General features: G+C 40.7%; 1 protein-coding gene across 1 annotated transcript in view; it reads right to left on the bottom strand.

The window, feature by feature from the left end:
* The window catches only part of ZFHX4 (zinc finger homeobox 4), a 414,465-nt gene that overhangs the window by 83,270 nt on the left and 315,362 nt on the right, over positions 1 to 15,833 (bottom strand). Inside the window, exons 6-7 of the mRNA XM_030215674.1 lie at positions 7,289 to 7,395; positions 6,898 to 7,098 (exon numbers count right to left, since the gene is read on the bottom strand). Coding sequence (XP_030071534.1) covers positions 6,898 to 7,098; positions 7,289 to 7,395 — 308 coding nt within the window. The remainder of the gene's footprint in view (positions 1 to 6,897; positions 7,099 to 7,288; positions 7,396 to 15,833) is intronic.

Raw genomic sequence — 15,833 nt, 5'->3', positions numbered from 1 at the left:
CACCTTTTTGCTGCTGCTGCTGCTGCCGCAACCACGACCAGGTAAAACTTCTTTTAAAATTTGGAGGGAGCGAGGGGGGACCTTGCAAAACGAAGCGAGGGAGGGAGGGACCTTGCAAAACGAAGCGAAGGAGCAAGGGAGGGACCTTGCAAAATGGAATTATGGTGCTTTTAAAACTACATTCGGACTATAAGACGCACCCCCATTTTCCTCCCAAATTTGGGGGGGGGGGGGGGAGTGCGTCTTATAGTCCGAAAAATACGGTAATGCCACCTCTTCAGGTGCTGTTTTTGGGGCAACTGTATATCTGCAGTCATGATGGCTAGCATGCTAGCAGGTACAGCAAAAACAGCCATTTTACAAATAAACACGTGTAAAAAATAAGCAACACGAACCAGCCACTACCACATGGAAGTGGTGGCACTTCCATGTGTAGAAATGGTGCTTTTACAGCACCACATTGAACTGGCACCTCTTAAATGACCTGGAAGAGAAAAGGGAGGGAGATTATTTGTCCTAGTGTGTTTTGTATTTTGGGGGGTTATGGGTGGGAATTGGTTCAGTGGGAATTGTCGTAGGCAGGAATTGTCCAGATGGGAATTGGTGGGTGGGAACTGTCCAGGTGGGAACTGACCTAGAACCAATCCAGGGGATAGTAACATAGTAGATGACGGCAGATAAAGACCTTTATAGCCAATTCAGTTTGTCCAACAAGATAAACTCACAGCATATGCATACTTGATCTTGATTTGTCCTTGCCATTTTCAGGGCACAGACCGTAAAAGTCTGCTTTACACTGGCCTTATTCCCCAACTACTGAAGCTGTTATCAAAGCCCCACCCGAGCCTATCCAGATCTGTCCAGCCATGATCAGGGCGCAGGTGATAGAAGTCCACCCAGCACTGGCTTTGTTTCCTAATTACTGGAGATGCCATTTGAGCATCGCTAAGTTTTTTGGTTCCATATAACATTTTTTAAGTTCATTAATGTTTATATGTTTTCTAGTCCCCTGACTCAGGCATCACACCTAAACACGGGCCGTGTTGGGTCTCTTAATAAAATTGTTTCTCCTAATCCCTTCTTGTGGATGATTATTCTTCTTCTGGTGTGTTACTATGACTGTTCTGGTGTGTTTCCACTTTCCATTTGGTCTCTATTTTCTACCTATCAGCCTATTGCCAGCCTTCTTTTCGTCAGTAAGGTTCTTGAATAATGTATGAATTCTTGCAGTTACAAGGGGTCATAGACCCATAACAGGCTCCCTGATCTTTTTCAGTCTGGGATTCAAAGGGAGGACAATATAGACAGTTTGTTACTATTTTTTGGGTTGTTTTTTTTAAATCTCAGTCTCATTTGATACTCTGAGTCATTCTACAATTCTGGCCAGATTGCAAGCTTTCGGTTTTTGCCACCGTAACCTGGATTGGATTTGTTTTGTTTTAACACACTGTACAGGTCCTTTCTTTTTTGGAAGTCAATTTGTGTAAACGTTCCACAAAGTTCAGACTTATCCACTGTGTTATTTAACTTGTGCCCTCAGCCTTTTGATACATTTTTGGTTTCTTTTTAGAAAACTGACAGCATCCACATGGATGATACACAATTGGTTTTCTTGTGAAAGCTATACTTTATTTATTTGAAAAGATGTATATCCTTGGAAGCATCAGTTCCGGTCTCATCTGGTTTGAAAGCAGTCATGACCTGAATATAAGATAATAGTCTTTGAAAAACACAGCAGACTTATGGGAGTAATTCTACAAAAGTTGATGCTAACATGTGTATACATGATTATAATAGCGCACATACATGTATATGTGCACATGCACATGTATAACTGCCATAAGTCCACGTAAGCACTATTCTGTAAATACACACATATCTTACATAGCACATATCTTGCAAATAGCACACATGTAAGTGGAAAATGGGCAGAGCAAGTGTGTATGTGTGGGCGGGGGGGGGGGGGGCTCACACTTATGTGTGTAATTTATAGGATACTATAAGTTAAGAATGTATCTCCAGCATTTAGGCTCAGGCAGTTAGATCAACTCTATAGCTGGTGCAAGTGTTCATGCCTCAGTTTTCTATAAATCCCCGTAGTGCTAAGAAAATCAATCCCCCCCCAACCCAACCAAATTCATCTTAGTGTGCCACAGGATCAAGTGAACTTGAAAGTGTGTCCTGAAATATATAAAAGGTTAAAAAGCAGTGCGATAGAAGGCAAGTTTGAGGGAGGGAGGAAAGAAGGGAAGAGAGAGAGAGGAAAAGATGTTGGACCTGGGGAGGGTGAGGGGAGAAGAGAGAGGGAGATGTTAACTCGGAGAGAGAGGAAGGGAAGACAGAGAGAGAGAGAGAGAGAGAGAGAGAGAGAGAGAGAGAGAGAGAGAGAGAGAGAGAACTGTTGGACACAGGGGAGAGAGAGAGAGAGAGATGGAGATGTTGGACCTGGAAAGAGAGAAATGGAAAGATGTTGGACTGAGGGAGGTAGGGAAGCGAGAGGGACAAGTTACTTAGGTTAATTTTCTTGTGATGCAGGAAAATAATTCATATAAGGGCTGAAAAACAGATGTGGTCAGCTTACACTGCGGCATTCAAACTTAAAGTTAAAGGAGAAGGAGAGGCCACCAATAATTTAGGCGCCATTAGAAAATTTGGCATCAGTGAAAAACAAGTTAGAGACTAGAGAAAAAATAAGGTGGCACTGGAAGAAATGTCAAAAATCAAAGAAGGCATTACATTTCAAAATTACGCCATTTCAAAGTACTGGATGACGACAAAATGGCTAGATAGTCACATGATCAAGCATTCAGATACAGGCCCTTCTAATCGCAATGGAAAAGTATTATAAAGGCATTGAAGGGATAGCATCAATTATGGCATCGATTGTTTACATGACTTGTGCCTTCCCCAGTGCGCTAAATTATCATAAAAGCTTCCCAAAGAACTGAACCAGAAAGTTACTTTCATAAATTTATTATTAAATAGCATATGTGACATAACTATGATCTGTGTAATATCAACAATACGTTTGAGACATTCGATATGTCTGGCAACCTCACTGTTGCATATATGGGGCATAAGACCATGCTGATAAAAACTGGCCATGGAAAAAAATTTACAGTTGTCATGTCTTGCCAGGCTGATGAAACAAAGCTACAGCATGTCATAATTTTTCTAAGAAAAACGATGCCCAAAAACTTAAAAGTGCCACCAGGCATAATTGTCCGCGCACATCCAAAGGGCTGGATGGGGGCGTGACCAAGATAGTGTCTTAGATGGTCATGCAGCAGCTCTCTGCTACTTGGTTAAAAAATTAAAAAGTTGAAAGTAAGCTGCCACAGGATGCCATTGAAAGATTGAAAACTTGGAAGATGGAGCTAGATCTTTACATTTAAGATTGATGATGAATTTTCCATCTGTTAAACTAAGTTGTCCTCGAGATACTTTTTATACATTTTGGAAGGAAATTTTCAAGTATCCAAAATATGGTTTGGCACCCTTACAAAAACTATATTTTTTTATGGTTTAGTTTACATTGGTGGGAAAACTGAAAGGGCCAATAGCAGCAGAACTCTTTTGGAAAAGTTCTCGGAGGATTTAGTTTTTAGCGTTACCCTCCTGCTATCTTTTGTGTTTCTTCAAGATAAAAAAAGCTTTATTAGAATGTATTTAAGACAAGCTACCTCAGTCACATACTTGGGAGAAAAAGCAGATATTTCCAGATGGACACAGGAGAGAAGAAAAACATTTTTACTTATGAGACAAGAGGTATTGGCCTTGGGGAAAAGTTATCAGTTAAGGTTTCCTTGCAATTGTGTTTTTGAAGATAGATAATACTATATATCATTTGTTTGAGCCCTCTCAGCTACGCTGCTTTTTGGATAGATGGTCTTCTATGCGATAGTACAAATGTTAGTAGGGTTTAAAGCAGGGTTGTCCAAGTTCGGTCCTCGAGGGCCTCAATCCAGTCAGGTTTTCAGGATTTCCCCAATAAATATGCATCCTCAATCTGGAGTGTCGTTTAATGTCCTGTTATGATCAATTAATAATCTTTTGACTAATGATAACAGTTCTAAGAATTTGTTTTGCTTATATTTAGAAAGCAGTTGTTAAATTCTTAGAACTGTTATCGTTAGTCAAAAGACAATAAATATGCATGAGATCTATTTGCATGAACTGCCTCCATTGTATGCAAATAGATCTCATGCATATTCATTGGGGAAATCCTGAAAGCTCGATCAAGTGAGGGCCAAGGTTGGTCACCCCTGGTTTAAAGATGTAGGTGCTATTCCAACTTTTCCTACTTTTTTCTTTATGTAACTGACTCTCAGGTTTAGTAAATTGCTCATGCCTTCTTTTCATGTGGACTAAGTGGCAGGACTAAACTTTTCCTCCTTTTTCTTTTTCTTATTTTGTTGATATTTATCTTTGCGATTTAAGTTTAAAATTTCTACAAATAATACAAATTAAACAAAGGGTTGGATGGATGTGGAAGGAATGAAAATATACACAGCTAGGTGCTGCACTTTGGGAGAGACCCTTGCTATTGGTTTGGGATATGTTTCATGCACATATAACAGATGATGTTAAAGATGAGGCAAAGAAAATGGTGATTACTTTATCGGTTATACCATGTGGACTGTCATCAATGCTTCAACCGCTAGATGTCTGTATTAATAAACCTTTCAAGGACAATTTGCACAGTATGTGGCAAGAATGAATGTGCTCGGGTCAAACACAATTGACAAAAAGAAGGGACTTTGATGAAACAGGATGGGTCAAAAATCTATGGGTTTCAATTCCATCAGAAATCATGGAATGATCAATGCTATGGAAGGATCAGAGGATGACCTGATCTACGAGGATAGCAATAATACTGACCACATACAGCAATGATGAAAATGACATTTATGCAGATGACATCACAGATACTGATTTTCACTATTTGATGATTCAGACAATGAGTCCAATTTTGAGAGATTCTAATGACTATAATTTATGTATGATACATTGATAATAAGATTGAAAAGACTGAAATATAAAAGATGTATGGCAGATTATCAGTAGTTGTAGGCCTAGCATGTTGGCCTACTGGTAATTACTAATTTACTGCTATTGTGTGCTTGATTGTTATATTACCCTGTCTCAAAGAAGGGTCTTAAATGTCTAGCACTATAGCTAACCAAAATGGCAGTGTGACTTGAACTGGAATGTAACACCAGTTACTGCTGAAACACAAGAAGAAATGTGTAACCCGTGGTTTGAGCTAATAGAAGAGGTTGTAAAGTTCCTTGTGTTTATCAATAAAAATATTACTCAGTTATTGTATCAGCGTCTTGTACTAGAATACCAGTAGTTTCCTTCGTTCCATTGTTTATGGCCTCAACTTAAAAATGGGTCACAAAATTTCTGTCCATTTTTAGTCCCAAAACTTCCATGAAATTGACTTACAGATGAGTATATACAGTTAGCTGTTACACTAGTATTCAATTAAGGAAAGTAGGCTCTTGCTTTCCTTTATAGAATATGCTTCAGTCAGGCAACATCTAAGTGCCTATATTTAGGTGCATTGTTCTAGGATTGCCCTCTATGGGCCCCCTGTTCAACTCTTTTGGGATTCTCCTACTATTTTGAACTTCCTTCTTAACACAGTGATGTAATTTAGATGGTTGAAGACAAGTTGTCCATGGCGCATCATGCTAGAAAGGTTGCTGTAACAGCTTATTTTTAAAGAACGTTAAGCAATTACAACAATTTCTTTCAAGGGATGATTTATGCTTATATCTTCAAGTTTTGGTTAATTACTGTAACTTGTTTTATTTTAAGGGGAGGGGGCTTACGTTTCTCACTTATTCAAATGCTTCAACTCATTCATATGCTCAGGTAGTCACTGGTAGACGCTACAGAGATTATATAATGCCAGTTTTAGCAGAACTCCATTGGTTGAATATTCTTTTTGGACCCCAGTAGACTGAAGGCCTGGGTTATTTATTTCACTGTAGTCTTGAATAACTGTCTTCTCTTTCAGTCTTTACATTCACAAGAGTTGAATGCGCTTAGTGTTCTTTTTAAGCCATTTTGTTTGGTCGAAACATGCTCCTATGGTTTTTTTCCATTGCTGGACCTACTCTATAGAACAATTTACCCGCCTATCTGCAACAAGGCAATTTTCTTATATTCCATAAGAAACCTGGGGGGGGGGGGGGGCAGTCAGTATTCAGTTGCAGTAGTGACTGTATCAATTTAAACACTGACACTGGCATTTAAATCAATACGTACATTCAGTACCATTATATGTAAGATCAAGCCCAAACTGAATGTACAACTTATTCAGATATCAGCTGAATATTGCCATTATCCAGATAATTCAAAAGCCCTCACTCCACCCCAAATCAGGCCTCTTACTATATGGATAATATTGGGCTATTCCAACAGAGTGGCCATAAATTCACACATAGGAAGTTATGTATTCACTGGCTGCCTGTGAACACACAACTCCCTTTGAATATAGCACATTAAGAGGCCCTTGTACTAAAGCTTAGCACACGCTAACAGACATCAGTATGCACTAAGGCCATATGGCCCATAGGTATAAAATAGGATACATAGCATTTAGCACACGTTAATCTCCATTAGCACACACTATGCTTTAGTAAAAGGGCCCCTGAAGCTGTTTTCTTCACTCGGGCACTGGACTCAGTATATGGTTTTTAGAAGTAGGGTAAGCTTTTGGTTGTATGGGTGTTTTACTGGCTTTAATGTTTTTTAGTTGATTTTTGTTTGTGACATTTCATTGTTTAAATGGTTTTATTTTGTTGTCTGTTAGAAGCAAGATATTTCAGACCGGAGTGATATAAATCTTATAAAATAAATAAATAAATAATCTGTAATCCTTACTGTCATAAGTAGCTTCTCCACACAGTCTGGAGATACGCTGTGCAAATGGGTCAGATGAAGCTGAAGATGCATTTTGTTGCTGAGGACATCCTGGCAGAGAGGACAGCAAATGATAGGCTGCACGGAATGCTGGGAGAGGATATGCATCTGGATACGATTCTGGTCCTTGCTGTTGTAGTTGCAATAAGGACACTGAAAAAACTGGAAAATATCAAATAAAGACATATGTTGCTATGTAGGACTTGATTTAGTAAGACTTTTCTTTTCCCATTCTCTGTGTATGGAATACAAGCTTTGACAATCAGGTTGATAATGCATTTAGCCGAGAGACAATTCTGAATTACAGTATAACAGTTTGATTTCACTCTTGAACTAATTCTATCATATCTACCTGTTCATGACCAAGTTTACTGTCACCAGCAGGTTTGGCTCTCCTAGAAGCACTGCCCTCTTCTTTAGCTTGCAGTAAATGTTGTTGTTTTCCTACTATAGAATTTGCTGCTGCTTCCTTCTCAAGTATGTTTGTTCCTGTTCATAAAAGAAAAAAAAAACATATATATATATATACATAAATTATAGCCTGTTACCCAAGTAGGAGCATGTAGACTGTCCAGCATTTTTTCAATAGTATTAAAAGAGAAAAAGAGAAGGACACCAAAGCTTGGAACTAAATGTGTTCATTTTCAGGATTAGGAATGCTATTGCTTATTGGGTTTTATTAACTGTCCTTGGGGCCCTTTTACAAAGTGCTGGTAAGCCCAAGTTGGGCTTACCGTGTGCCAATTTGAAACTACCGCTGGCCCAATGCGGGCACCGGTGGTAGTTCCAGCCCCACCCTGCGCCATTTCCCGCACTGGGGTAAACAGGGATCGATTTTTTTGCACGGTGGTTATCTGGCGGTAATCAGGCAGCACCGAACGCTACCCGGCTACTGCCGGGTTAGCACGGGAGCCCTTACTGCCACCTCAATGAATGGTGGTAAGTGCTACACTCCCCACCCCCCTCTGCTTGGTGCATGGGCATTTATTTATGCAGCCTTTATATCCGCTGCGGTAAAAAATGCCTCAGCGCGCAGCACGAACGGTCCTTTTTACCGCAGCTTGGTAAAAAGGCCCAAATATGAAGACATTCACCCAAGACATTGTACAGAATGTACAGTTTAACATAAAACTTACAATTTTGTTAGCAGCATAAAAATCACAAAGGGCCTCATTTTCTAAACTGCATTAGATGATAACGCATGCCTAACATAGCTTAAATGGCATCCTGCAGTAAGTGCCAAATGTGTGCATGCTACAAAATATTTCTGGGGGCGGAGAAAGGGGGTTTCTGCACAAATCAGTGCAGGAATAGTGTGTAAGCCCTAACCACCTAAAAATGGGTGGTGGTAAGCGCACACACACACACACTCATTTGTTTTTAATGCTTGCATGCTAATTACAACACAAGCACAGATGGTCGCTAGGAATATTTAGTATGAATTTGCTACTAACACTTGACACAGAACCGTGTTTCGGTGTTACCGCCTACTTCAGGAGTACTTGATTCTGTTTCTCTGAACAAATCCTCAGACAGTGGACACTGGCTTGCAGAAAGGGAATGGACTGTGACCCCAGTTTCCTAAGTGGAGAGGAGGCAGTAGAGCTTTGGCTCCGACCAGTTCATGGGTAAAGTATGCTGCACATAGGGGTTCTTTTAAAAGGCACAGCAGCATTTTTATTGCATGCTAATGATTAACACGCGTTAAATACTAGAGACACTCATAGGAATATATGGTCATCTCTAGCATTTAGCGCATGCTTATTTTTAGCGTGTACTAAAATTGCTAGCGCACCTTTGTAAAAGGACCCCATAAATAGCAAATGTCAAGTCTCAGAGGCAATTTCATAACAAATGTTTGTGGCGACCGTCTGTGTGCGTGTGTGTGTTGGAGGGTTCATCTACTACCGTACCTTTCTCCTCTCGACATTAGTGCATGGCCAGTAATACAAGAAATAGAAAAAGGCCATTTTTACAGCTGCGGTAAAAATGGCCTTAGTCTATGGGAAAAATCTGTGCAAGGTACACTAAGGCCACTTGTTACCACAGCTTAGTAAAAGGATTCCAAAATGACAAAACATAAGCATAAATACAATCAGGGGCCCTTTTACTAAGCTGCGTTAGCGTCTATGTGTGCTCAACTCACTCCAAAATGGAGTTACCGCGTGGCTCTTGCGGTAATTTCATTTGTGGCGCACGTCCGATATACATGTCCTTATTTTCAGATGCATGTATTGGATACATGCCAAGTGGCATTTGACACGCATAGCTCATTACCGCCTGGTAACCGCATGGGTCATTACTGCTAGGTCAATGGCTGGCGGTAAGGTCTCAGACCCAAAATGGATGCGCACCAATTTTGATTTTGCCACATGTCCATTTTCGGCAAAAAATTTTAAAAGCCATTTTTTTCCAGGCATGCTGAACAATGGATCTGCGCGCGCCCAAAACACGCAGGCCATTTTCAGCACATCTTAGTAAAAGGACCCCTCAATGAGGTAAACAAGGAAATGGCAAACTGAACCCTAGAAACAGTAGAGAAATATACACATTTAAGAGCACTGTAGAACATCATATAAGAGAAATATGATAACTGTCAGTACAATGCAAATGATACCATAATAGACAGCATGGAAGAACGTTCAAATAACATAGATATAATATGATGTCAGATACCAATGAAACAACTAATAAGCACACAGAAGTTTCTGTAAACAATAAAGGGTTTCAGCGGATGAGTAAATGTACAGGAATAGGAGAATAATGTTTTGCTGATACTCTATACAAAAACATTTGCCATAGTATTTAGTAGAAAATATTTATGAAAAAAACAAAATAAAAAAAAAAGTCACAACTTGTGGAATTAATGCAAAACCAGTAGACTATGGGGCTCATTTTCAAAGTACTCAGGGTCCCTTTTACAAAGCTGCAGGAGGGCTAATGGATGGGTACTACGCGCCAAATCAGTACAACCACCGGGGTAGCGCATGTGCCCAGCCATAATTCTGAGTTTGGCGCATGCTGAATCCCAAGGTAGAAAATATTTTTCTATTTTCTACCACAGGGGGTGTTCCTGGCAGCAATCGGCAGTGCAGCCACGTTGACATACGCTACATGGTTACCATACAGGTAGCGCATAAGCCTTTACCGCTACGTCAATAGCTGGTGGTAAAGGCTCGGGACATACATAGGCACGTGCTAGTTTTAATTTTTGCACATGCCCATTTCCCGGCCCATTCAAATATGGCCTTTTCCCAGCCACAGTAAAAAAGTGGGCCAGCGTGCGCCCAAAATAATCACCTACACTACCATAGGCCACTTTTTACCGCTGCTTTCTAAAAGGACTCCTCAGACTTACATGGTTCCTTAGGTTATCGTGTGCTTTGAAAATATGCCTCTATACCATGTTGTATACTGAATGTTGAGTATTTTGCAAAATGCACATAAAGATTCCAGCAAAAACAGCAGAAGCAGTGATGTCAAGGCGGTTAGCTTGGCAGAGTTTAAAAAGGGGTTAGACGGTTTCCTAAAGGGTAAGTCCATAAACCACTACTAAATGGACTTGGGAAAAATCCACAATTCCAGGAATAACATGTATAGAATGTTTGTATGTTTGGGAAGCTTGCCAGGTGCCATTGGCCTGGATTGGCCGCTGTTGGGGACAGGATGCTGGGCTCGATGGACCCTTGGTCTTTTCCCAGTGTGGCATTACTTATGTACTTATGTCAAAAAACTACACATAGAAAAAAAGTGCAGCATCACTGGCCAATATAAATGCCACCATTTTAAAGTATAATTCCCCTTTTAACAAAACTATACATGTGAAGCAGCATTTTAGTAAGGATGTACTAATTGGAATTAAGGCATCAAGGTTGACACTTTCAGTACCATTAGTAATTTAGAACAGCATTTGCCAACGTAGAACCTGTTCTAAAATACACGGAGAAACAGATGTTTATGCACTAGTTATGTGTATCAGGAGCATCCATTTTAAAAACATAAATGTCTAGAATATCAATGAGTCAAAATGGGCACATAAACACTTATGCTATGACATATCAATATAAGAACATAAGCATCGCCATACTGGGATAGACCAAAGGTACATCAAACCCAATACTGTTTGTAATAGTGGCCAATCCAGGTCACAAGTACCTGGCAAAATCCCAAAAGAGTAAAACTGATTTTATGCTGCTTATCCTAGAAATAAGCAGAGGTTTTTCCCAAGTCCATTTTAATAATGGTGTATGGACTTTTCTTTTTGGAAATTAGCCAAACCTTTTTTAAACCCTGCTAAGCTAACCACTTTTACCACATTATCTGGCAATGAATTCAAGAGTTTAATTACATGTTGAGTGAAGAAATATTTTCTCTGATTTGTTTTAAATTTACTACTAAATACTACTACTACTTATCGTTTCTATAGTGCTACTAGACGTACACAGCGCTGTACACTTGAAGGTTCATTGAATGCCCCTAGTCCTTGTATTTTTGGAAAGAGTAAACAAGCGATTCACATCTACCCGTTCCAATCCACTCATTGTTTTATAGACCTCTATCATATCTCCCCTGCGCCGTCTTTTCTCGAAGCTGAAAAGTCCTACCCTTTTTAAGTTTCCTTAAAGGGAAGTCGTCCCATCCCCTTTATCATTTTCGTCGTTTTTCTCTGTACCTTTTCTAATTCTAATCTTTTTTGAGACGTGGTGACCAAAATTGTACGCAGTATTTGAGGTGCGGTCGCACCATGAAGTAATACAAAGGCATTATAGCATTCTCATTTTTGTTTTCCATTCCTTTCCTAATAATTCCTAACATGCTATTTGCTGTCTTAGATCCTGCTGCAGTTTCAACATACAGTGGGGGAAATAAGTATTTGATCCCTTGCTGATTTTGTAAGTTTGCCCACTGACAAAGACATGAGCAGCCCATAATTGAAGGGTAGGTTATTGGTAACAGTGAGAGATAGCACATCACAAATTAAATCCGGAAAATCACATTGTGGAAAGTATATGAATTTATTTGCATTCTGCAGAGGGAAATAAGTATTTAATCCCTCTGGCAAACAACACCTAATACTTGGTGGCAAAACCCTTGTTGGCAAGCACAGCGGTCAGACGTCTTCTGTAGTTGATGATGAGGTTTGCACACATGTCAGGAGGAATTTTGGTCCACTCCTCTTTGCAGATCATCTCTAAATCATTAAGAGTTCTGGGCTGTCGCTTGGCAACTCGCAGCTTCAGCTCCCTCCATAAGTTTTCAATGGGATTAAGGTCTGGTGACTGGCTAGGCCACTCCATGACCCTAATGTGCTTCTTCCTGAGCCACTCCTTTGTTGCCTTGGCTGTATGTTTTGGGTCATTGTCGTGCTGGAAGACCCAGCCACGACCCATTTTTAAGGCCCTGGCGGAGGGAAGGAGGTTGTCACTCAGAATTGTACGGTACATGGCCCCATCCATTCTCCCATTGATGCGGTGAAGTAGTCCTGTGCCCTTAGCAGAGAAACACCCCCAAAACATAACATTTCCACCTCCATGCTTGACAGTGGGGACGGTGTTCTTTGGGTCATAGGCAGCATTTCTCTTCCTCCAAACACGGCGAGTTGAGTTCATGCCAAAGAGCTCAATTTTTGTCTCATCTGACCACAGCACCTTCTCCCAATCACTCTCGGCATCATCCAGGTGTTCACTGGCAAACTTCAGACGGGCCGTCACATGTGCCTTCCGGAGCAGGGGGACCTTGCGGGCACTGCAGGATTGCAATCCGTTATGTTGTAATGTGTTACCAATGGTTTTCGTGGTGACAGTGGTACCAGCTGCCTTGAGATCATTGACAAGTTCCCCCCTTGTAGTTGTAGGCTGATTTCTAACCTTCCTCATGATCAAGGATACCCCACGAGGTGAGATTTTGCGTGGAGCCCCAGATCTTTGTCGATTGACAGTCATTTTGTACTTCTTCCATTTTCTTACTATGGCACCAACAGTTGTCTCCTTCTCGCCCAGCGTCTTACTGATGGTTTTGTAGCCCATTCCAGCCTTGTGCAGGTGTATGATCTTGTCCCTGACATCCTTAGACAGCTCCTTGCTCTTGGCCATTTTGTAGAGGTTAGAGTCTGACTGATTCACTGAGTCTGTGGACAGGTGTCTTTCATACAGGTGACCATTGCCGACAGCTGTCTGTCATGCAGGTAACTAGTTGATTTGGAGCATCTACCTGGTCTGTAGGGGCCAGATCTCTTACTGGTTGGTGGGGGATCAAATACTTATTTCCCTCTGCAGAATGCAAATAAATTCATATACTTTCCCCAATGTGATTTTCCGGATTTAATTTGTGATGTGCTATCTCTCACTGTTACCAATAACCTACCCTTCAATTATGGGCTGCTCATGTCTTTGTCAGTGGGCAAACTTACAAAATCAGCAAGGGATCAAATACTTATTTCCCCCACTGTATCATCAACATGCCAGAACTTAAATGTTTATGCCACCCATATTAGAAACTTAAATGTCTATTTTTTCACAAAGCTGTCACAGAGCTCCCCACACTTCTCCAGTTTTGCAATATTCAGCCCAAGGCTGCATAACATGAACCGCTTAAAGGGGTCCTTTTGCAAAGGTACAATGAAAAATGGGCTGCGGTAGTGTAGGAGCGTGTTTCGGGCACACGTAGATCCATTTTTTCAGTGCCACCTGTAAAAAGGCCTTTTTAAAATTTTTGCCGACGATGGACATGCGGCAAAATCAAAATTGGCGCATGTCCATTTTGGGTCTGAGATCTTACCGCCAGTCACTGACTTAGCGGTAAGGTCTCTCGCATTAACCGTGTGGTAATCGCCTAGGCACGTCAAGTTGGAGTTACCGCCCGATGTTCAGCGTGCTCCAAAAAATAAAATATATTTTCTGGCGCGCGTAGCAGATGTGCATAAAAAATCTGACATTACCACACGGGCCACGCGGTAGCCAGGCGGTAACTCTGAGTTGGCACGCAATGGGCACGCGCAGGTGCCTAAGCGGCTTAGTAAAAGGGCCTCAAAGATAGGACTGCTATTTATGTGTTCCAACTTAAGAGGTTAGCTTATGTGGTTAAGGATTGAACATTGACACTTAACCCTATAAATGCCAACTCTGCCCTGTAACACCCACAAGTTAGCTGGTTTTGCATAGGTGCCAGCTGTGAATATTCGACGGTGTTAACCAGTTATGTACCATTGAATATCAGTGGATAGCCACAGACAAGTGATTTAAGAGGGCAGGAAATTCTCCTGTCCACTTTAATCATTTTTGAATATTGAATATTTATAAAGTATTGTAGGCCTGATATTCTGCCGGCGGCAGGCAGCTCGTATGCTGTCTGCTGCCAGCGTTAAACCCAAATGTTCAATGCTGGGCCATATCCGGTGACCAGCACTGAATATCCAATTTATTATGGTCACTAAAATGTTAACCGACTATGCTAATATTCAGTGCTAACCGTTTAGCTTTTTAGCGGCAGATAGGCCTGCTATTTAAGCAGCCTATTTTGAGCACTCAACATAGCCGGTTTTGGCAATGAATATCTGCGCCTAACCAGCTATGTCACGCAATGTAGCTGGTTAGTGGCTAGCGGCTAATCGGGATATTCAGCGGGAGATAACTGGTTATCTCCTGCTGACTGCACATGGTTAGGAGCTTTATTGCCATTTAACCATCCAGGAGCTGTTCCTGGTCAGTTAAACAGTTTTGAATATCAGGGAGTGTATGTTTATAACATGACTGATATAATTGTTTGTGTGTCAGCACACACATGTGTATGTGGCCATTTCAGAACATACAAGTTTGTGTGCCAGCAAATAAACATTTATGCTACAGTGTTTGCTTTGTTGATATTTTGGATATTGATGGTTATAAAAAGGATGCTCTCACCACACAAACATCCAAAACTTGACACATCCCAGCCTGGAAATCTCAATTACAATTTCTACGCTCTTTTTAAAATCCTGCTCCATATCTATACTCCCATTGCAAAATGAGAATGTACACAAAGAGAAGGAGATTCTTATATATTGCACCTACAAAATTGGCGCTGAAATCAGTGCCGACTAACAGGCTTATTTTCAAAGCACTTTGGGAGGCTAAGTTCCATATGTTTCTATGGAACTTTGGGAGGCTAAGTGCTTTGAAAATAAGCCTCTAAGTGCTTTGAAAATATGCCTCTTTAAGTGTATTCTATAATCTGTGCCTAGATTTAGGTGCCAATTATTGAATACGCTTAGTTGATATCTCAGAGCCTAAAATAAAGCACATCCATTTACACCAACAAAAGCATGACGTAAATCCCAATGAGTACATTTAGGCATACTGAGCCATATTCTATATTGACGCACGTAAATTTTGGAACGCCCACAAGATGCCCATTTCCCCACCTATAAGCACGCCCCTTTGCCTGTGTGTGTGTTAGATGTTTGGCGCACTTCATTACAGAATGCGCTTAGCGAGTTGTGCATGTAAATTCTAATCAGTGCCAATTAGTGCTTGTTAAGAGCTGCTATCAACGCTGATTACATTGCACGCCTTGTTGCAGAATCCACTCTGATTTCGGCACGGATCTCTAGGCGCACTATATAGAATGCGGGGGATAATTTTTCAGCCCATTCACACCATGCCCATAAGTCACGCCCTATGAATTTCTGCATCCTAGGAGCATCCACACATGAAAATAGCAGCTTCGAGATATCTCTGTTTACATATATAGACAATCTACTTGTGCAAATGTGTTATTTACATGTATAGATGCCTCTATAATAAATTCCTAACCTTGCAAAAAGCATGCAGAATCCATGGGTGTAGAACATTTTCAATCTGCAAGTGACTTGCAGAGATGAAAACTCCATTTCTCACATTTTTCACTTTTGGTGTTAAAAC

Source organism: Microcaecilia unicolor, chromosome 1, assembly GCF_901765095.1.
Source record: "Microcaecilia unicolor chromosome 1, aMicUni1.1, whole genome shotgun sequence".
Classification (NCBI taxonomy): Eukaryota; Metazoa; Chordata; class Amphibia; order Gymnophiona; family Siphonopidae; genus Microcaecilia; species Microcaecilia unicolor.
This window is presented reverse-complemented; position numbering and strand designations above follow the sequence as displayed.